The 7,750-nt window shown below is 34.7% G+C and overlaps 1 protein-coding gene across 2 annotated transcripts in view; it reads right to left on the bottom strand.

Annotated features, from left to right (window-relative positions):
- PPIG (peptidylprolyl isomerase G) overlaps positions 1 to 7,750 on the bottom strand; it is a 72,107-nt gene that overhangs the window by 24,405 nt on the left and 39,952 nt on the right. For both annotated transcript variants that reach the window (XM_027865855.1, XM_027865856.1), the window contains exons 6-7: positions 6,678 to 6,722; positions 3,410 to 3,497 (exon numbers count right to left, since the gene is read on the bottom strand). In XM_027865855.1, the coding sequence (XP_027721656.1) occupies positions 3,410 to 3,497; positions 6,678 to 6,722 (133 nt within the window). The remainder of the gene's footprint in view (positions 1 to 3,409; positions 3,498 to 6,677; positions 6,723 to 7,750) is intronic.

The raw sequence follows: 7,750 nt of genomic DNA on the forward strand, positions 1-7,750 counted from the left end.
TGGCCTCTCCACACTTACTTGTGTGAAACCACTTAGACATTCAAATAGTCAACAAAATCTTAGAGCTAGAAGACAACTGAGAGATATCTGATTTAATCCCCTCATTTCATAGGTAACAAAACTGGAAGGGACACAGCTAGTGAATGACAGAACTGACACCACTCACAGACAACAGGACTTTTCTTTGGACCATAGCATGCTGCCATGTGCACTGTCTCTGAGTTGCCTCTGCTGCCTTGTGCACTATCTCTGAGTTGCCTCTGATATTTTTGCCTTCTTTTGGTTGTTGGGGGCCTAAATTACATGGAAAATAGATGGTTTTCACATCTAACTCAACCATCCCTCTGCCTTACCTGACATATATATTGTGCCTACCCTCTGTCTTAAGAGTGTTAATTCAGATATTCTTCAAAGCACAATGAAAGGAATGATTCTCTTCTAGGAATTGATGGTCAAACTGAGAAAGTAGAAACAAAAGTGCAATGAAGACTAGGTATATACAACAAGTTAGAAATGAGGCAGTTTGTGTGTGTGTGTGTGTGTGTAGATTTCTATTTTGTGGTAGGCAGCCTGAATCAAGTAAAACCACAAGAACAATAATAGTGGGAAAATGTACTGGTCAGAGATCTAAAGGAGCTAAGTGGGACAATATATTTCTCCTCTGATTGACTAGAGTCTTAGATATAAAACTGAATGAATTCAATTCATGTATAGCAGCAAGAGTATAGGTCAAAAAAAAAAAAACAAAAAACCAAACCACAACCTCCATGAAGTAATAATAATCATATAACAAGTCAAAGATGCCTATTTGGTATTATGACTCATGGTGTAATAAATAAGAATACATTCCTTACAGCTTCAATGACTTGTATCTTGCTAACACTATAACACTGCTCCTATCATTTCATCTTCCTGGACTCCTCCTCCTTTTCCCTATGATAACAAGCTAGAAAAGACCTTTGAAAGCATCTAGTCTCATACTCTCAAGTTTACAGACAAGGAAATCAAGGTCCATATTTTAAAAGCTTATTGTTACAGCAATATTTCAAAAATATTAAGTTTTGAAAGGAGTCATATCTACAGAAGTAGGAAAAGATCTTTTTAAAATGTGCACACACTTAATACATATGAAAATAAAGGAATATGTTCTCCATTTCCTATCATGTTTCTTCTAGTTAAGCAGTTCCAATGCCTTAACCCTTCCTCGGGCTCTGTTCCCTCTTCATCATCTTACTTTTCCATTCAATGAGCATTTTTCAATTCAAGTTGCTGGGTTTAATTCTAAAGCACTGTCCTAGCCCTATCAGCAAAAAAAGTGGTAAGAGGGCCAAGGCAAAGGAGAGTGCTTCACTGATCTATCCATGGGGAACTCAGTAGCTGAAATGAACTTAGTAGCCCCCAAAAGGGCTTCTGATGTGAAATTTCATTTGTATAATGCCCAATACTAGGCCAAAACTCCCACAAATACCTAAAATAAATCACCTCAGGGGCAATGTAGAAAGGATGAAAGTTTTATGCTCAAGAAAATGGAAACTAAGAATTACTGAAGAAAAGGGACAAATGGATCAACTACGCACTCATCTAATAGTCCTAAAAAGGGGAAAATGTGTCATGTAGTATAAAAAACCAAACATGTATAGTGGTACAAAGCAGGAGATAACCATCTTTTCAGTGTCACAGACTTCCTTTGGCAGTCTGGTGAAGCCTATGGACCTTTTCATAGAATACTGTTGTAAATGCATAGGATCACAAAGGAAACCAAAATACTGAAATAGTTATCAAAATCTTTAAGAAAAAACAAAAAACAATAAAAAACCAAGTTCTTGTACCTCTGAGGTCAAGAGCTCCTAGAAGACCAGATGGTATAGCAGAAAGAGTACCAACTTGAAAATTAGCAAACTGGAGTTCTGGTTGCTTCTACTGTTGACTAGGTATGTGGTTTAAAACAAATCATCTAGTGTCTGGGTCTCAATTTCCTCATCTATAAAACAAGGAGGCTAGATGACCTCTAAAGTGCTAACAGTCTGACTATTACTCAGATTAATTTTACTCACTTGTAAAAATTGGAAAATACTGCATTTGTTCTATCAATCTCATTAAAGATCAAAAAAGGTTGTGTGATTATTGGAAAAGTATAAAAGAGGAAATGACAAAAGATATTGTAGATAAAGGAAAAAAGGAGAAAGGAAAAGAGGAAAAAGTGAAATGTTAAGGAGAAGAAGTCAAATGCACTATGTTCTTCCCCAGATTTTAGACATAGAGTTACATATCTCAGTTGATTCAGAGCAACAATAATTTAGGGCAAAGGGTGACTACAGGAAAGCAGTAGCTTAAAAAGAAGTATTTAAATTAATTTAGAACAATTTTAAAACAGGAAAAATAAATTAAGAGTGGGGGACATTTTATTGTAAAGATAATAGTAGAATTGAGAATTGATATAAAAAATTATAACAAAAAAAGAGTTTTCTACTTTAGAAAGAATCAAATGATGGTGGGGATCTCCAATTGCTATTTCAACATATAGCGACAAAAGGATGTTTTTGTAGTTAGAGAACAGGAGTGGTAAGTAAAGGAAGATCACAGTGCTATTCAGGAGTTGGGACCTAAAAGAATTTTGTGCAGGGAGATAAAGGTTCAAAGTAGTTATGTTCAAGGCAAGAAATTTTAGAGAAGCCAAGATTTTTCATTCTGAAATGGCTAATATTCATCTCCACTAGCTTTAATTCAACAAGCATTTTTTGATGCTTATGTACCAGCCAGTGGGTTAGGTACTAGAGATACTGAGAAATTGCTCCTGCCCCCTAAGAAAAATCCGGAGTCTATTTAAAGATTAACCAAGACAATGGATGAGGTCTACAGATATTAAAGGAAAACTTGTCCTTTGTACATGCAGGCACTAACATTAGTAGGACATAAACTGCAGGTCCTTAGGCTACCAAGGATTAGTAAACTAGAGTTAGGAAGGGTTTTCTTGAATAAAAGACTAAAGCAAATAAAGAACATTTCCAAAGACTAACCTTAACTTATTTAGTAACTCAGCTAGCAAACACTCCAATCAACTGTCACTGATACAGCCAATATGGCTATTAAAAACCACTCTAAGCTCTAATCACTTCTAAAAGATACTAATGACCCTCCAGATTTGCTTCTCAAAGATGGAAATGTAAAATCTCCTGGTTGATACTGGGATCTATACATGAATACTGTGTAAACAAAAAAACATAGGACACTGGAATGACAATTTTTCATCACAGACAGAAATGAAAAATTTGCATGAGTATGGTTCACTTGATAAATTTTTCCTATCATCTAGTCTTAATCTCTATTCATTAGTGAGTACTGGCTGGTAAGCAATGAAAGAGGTAATCAAGATGAGCTGGCTATAATTATACAGATGATTAATACTTACATGAAAAACTGCGAACCATTAGTATCCTTTCCTCTATTGGCCATTGACAACAGAAATTCTTTGTTGTGTTTAACAGCAAAACTCTCATCTAAAGAAGCAAAGTTTTCAACCAGAGGTTAAACATGTGCGCACACACACACCCACACAAAATTCATGTTCACTTCTACTTCCTGACAAAATCTTTATGCTGATAAAGGCATATTTTAGGAAATGTAAGTTTGGAAACTGAGAGGCTTCAAAATTTGCAGAATTTTTCCCATCAATAGAGAATAGTGAAAACAGTTGCATATCATCCTGCTCTGTCTTCCCTTTCCCATCTTGATTCTGTTCTTATAGTCAATTCAATTCTATCTACACTGCGCACTACTCTCCAATCTGCTGTCTACTTGTCCAAGCCCAACCATGAGTTATCGTACTATCTGCTTCTTCTACTCCTTCTCATGTGCTGCTGACCAGAGCAAGAGGAAAATGTCCAGTGGTGTGGACTTCCTGTATTATAAATTCATATTGTCCAACCTCAATTGGGCCCTCACTGCAGTAACATAGCTCTGTTACTCATCCTTCACCAGTGTTTCTATCCTGAGCTTTGATCTCATATTGCTAACTGCCTACTGAAATTTCCATCTGTCCTCCATACCTAGAATGCACTCTCCTCACCTCTGTCTCAAAAAATCCCTTTTTTCCTTCAAAATACAGCTCAGACATCATCTTCTCTAACAGAACTCTTTAATGATCCCTCCAACTGCTGGTGCCCTTACTTTTGAAACTACCTTGTATTTAACCACTTTGAATTTGTATGTATTCTCTTCATATTTATTCTAAATACTTATATATGTACTTTTCATCTCCTACCCAAAAGAAGGTGAGGTCCTTTTGGGTAGGGGTTGGTTAATTCATTATATTCCTGAGTTCTAGCACAGTGCATGGCACAAAGTATGTGTTTAATAAATGTGTGTTGATTGACTGCTATAGAATGCATAAATGTCAAATCATCAAGTTTTCCCCTTGCCCTACTAGATAACAGAAAGTCCCATATGAATGATGATGATCAATTTTTTTCTTTAATATACACAAGGAAATATGCAATTGTAAGTATATAATAAAAAGAAAGGCAGAATAACCCTAGTTATCTTAACCTTTTTTGTGTCACAGACCCCTCTGGCATCCTCATGAAACCTATGGACCCCTTCTCAAAAGAATGCATGAAACACACAGAATTAGAAAGGAAACCAATTATAATAAAAATATTCTTCAAAATATTTTTTAGAAAGCTCATGGGCCTCAGGCGAAGAATTCCTGACCCAAAAGATAGAAAGCTAACCTCAGAGTGAGAATACTTGGGCTCAAGCTCTGCTTCTGATACATATTAGCTCTATGACCCTATGCAAGACACTTCAAGTCTCATTTCCTCAAGCAACTCTCCAAGACTATAAATTGCAGAGAGCAGCTGCATATTTGCATTGGTTAGCGAAGTTTCAATTATAGGTTTGGATTAAAAAAAAAAAAAAAGATAAAAATACTTGCCCAATTAGACCCTCATATAAGTAGAAGAAACAAGTTCTTAGTGGGATTTCCTCTCATCCTTACACAATTGTTAAAGGACTTCTTTGACCAAAACAGCAGCAGCAAACAAAAGAATGCTTGATACAGTTTCTCTTCTGATGGGACTTTACATATCAAAATTTTACAATTACGTAGTAATACTAGAAATCATTCTGCTATAACTTAACTTTTTCTTTATCTAAACTTTTAAATAATTACGACACATCAATCAATAAAAATTTATTTAAGTGCCTATCATGTGCCATGCAATGTGCTAATGAGGTTATCAAGAAGTTTATAAAAGTAGGTTAGTTAATGGTGACTACTTATCTGTCTGCTCAGTAACAAGGATAATTTGAAATAAAGTTTGAACCCAAAATTAACAAATGTGAAAGAGGAAAAACTTTCATATTAATGAAATTATATAGAAAATGGAGATCAAACAATCAATCTAGCCTCTGGTTCATGGCTAAATGGATATCTAATGATTCGTTCTTAATAATCTTCTTGTCCAGAGAAGCTGCATAGCTTCGCTCTTTTGACAGTGTAATATACTGATAGAATAGTGATGGTTTCTTTGTTTAGAGGGCTATATAAACATATTAATACATCTTTTTATATAAACATATTATATAAGCTATATATACATAAGGTTCCCAGCCAATTATATATTTATATGCGAATAAATATATAAGCTATATAAACATATTAATACATCTTTTTGAAGATAAGATTTACAGAGTAACAGTGTAAATAGATGAGTGACATACATCTCCAACAATGCAATCTGAGTTTCAAGACCACGACTTTAGTCAACCAAAAATTTCACAAAGCAGGGTTTTTAACCTTTTTTTAAAAGAAAAATTAGGGAAGAAATTACAGACCAATTTTAGAAGATTAAAAGTGGCTTTTATAAAGTCACTGCTCAACTCAAAATAAAAAAACATAAAATAAAGCTAATATTGAAATGTTTTACATGATTTCACATGTATGATGGGTATCGTATTGCTTGCCTTCTCAATGGTTGGGGAAGGGGCTAAAGGGAGGGAGATAATTTGAAATACAAAATAAAAAATAAATAGAAGTTATTGCACATATCTCTAAGACCAAGTTAGCCAATAATCTCTTGTAGTTGGCTTGGAAACAATACTGCTTAATAAACTGACTATATAATACACTGATATTTGTAGCTCTTTAACAATAGTTGGAACAGACCAATAAAGAAAACTCAGTTTGATGATAAAGATGCCCTGTATGTTTTAAAAATTATTTTTAAAAATTCAATAAACCAATTTATTCACAAAAAAATTGACATCTGGACTGCCTTACAACTATTTAAATAAGCATCTTAATAGTTTCAGAAGTCTGAGGGACTAAACATTATAGAAGAGTAAATATTATAAACAGTAAACACGCTTAACGCAAAATTTTTATGTTCATGTGTATAACAACATTGGAATTAGGATACAGAGGAAACAAGTGATTAAAGTCTACAAGTATTTCTTTAAATACTTTACATATTGGAGACCCCAGAGATCTTGAACTTGATTTTCTGTGCATTCTTCGCAATGATTACAACCACATATTCAGACTAACAGCATATGTTAGATTGAAGGTGACTATGTCTTATTCTTCGTATTTCCCCAAGCATCCTGAAAAGCAAGTTTTATACAAAGTGCCCTTCTGATAAATTTGAATGACTTCCAATCAACAGAGAATTACTTACCTTCAAAAAATCCTCCATAAATGGATTCTCCACCTCGTCCATTTCCTAGAAACAGAAAATATAATACATAAAGAGTTCATGCATGAATATAAATTTTTAAAGACTTAAATCACAGCAACTCACAGAAGATTTTCAATTTATTTAAATACAAAAAAATACTGACAAAGGGAAATAGGTTCCACAAAAACCGTACTCATCATCCTCATTTTCCTTGATAATTTCTTGAAAGATAATGTCTACGTTCTTTTTTTGATCATGGCTTTCAGATAGTCCAATAACTTTTAAATTATCTTTCCTGGATGTATTTTCCAGGTCAGTTGTTTTTCCAATGAGGTATTTCACACTGTCTTCTACTTTTTCATTCTTTTGGTTTTGTTTCACAATTTCTTGATTTCTCATAAAGTCACTAGCTTCCATTTGCTCCACTCCAATTTTTAAGGAAGTATTTTCTTCAGTGAGCTTTTGGATTTCCTTTTCCATATGGCCAATTCTGCTTTTTAAGGCATTCTTCTCCTCAATGGCTTTTTGGGCCTCTTTTGCCATTTGGGTTAGGATTTTTTTTTTGGTGAGGCAATCGAGGTTAAGTGACTTGCCCAGGGTCACACAGCCAGTAAGTGTCAAGTGTCTTAAGGCCAGATTTGAACTAAGGTCCTCCTGACTCCAAAGCCAGAGCTCTATCTAGCCCCTTAGGCTATTTTTTAAGGTGTTATTTTCTTTTTGTTCTTTTTTTTTTTTAAAGGCAATTGGGGTTAAGTGACTTGCCCAGGGTCACACAGCTAGTAAGTGTCAAGTGTTTGGTCTAAGGCCGAATTTGAACTCAGGTCCTCCTGACTTCAGGGTTGGTGCTCTATCCACTGCGCCACCTAGCTGCCCCTAGGTGTTACTTTCTTCAGTAATTTTTTGGGTCTCCTTTAGCAAGCTGTTGACTTGTTTTTCATTATTTTCTTGCATCACTCTCATTTCTTTTCTCAGTTTTTCCTCTACTTCTCTTACTTGCTTCTCAAAATTCTTTTTGAGCTCTTCCATGGTCTGGGACCAATTCGTATTTTTCTTGAAGCCTTTGGATATAGGAG

Source organism: Vombatus ursinus, unplaced genomic scaffold (assembly GCF_900497805.2).
Source record: "Vombatus ursinus unplaced genomic scaffold, bare-nosed wombat genome assembly UNPS02014779.1, whole genome shotgun sequence".
Classification (NCBI taxonomy): Eukaryota; Metazoa; Chordata; class Mammalia; order Diprotodontia; family Vombatidae; genus Vombatus; species Vombatus ursinus.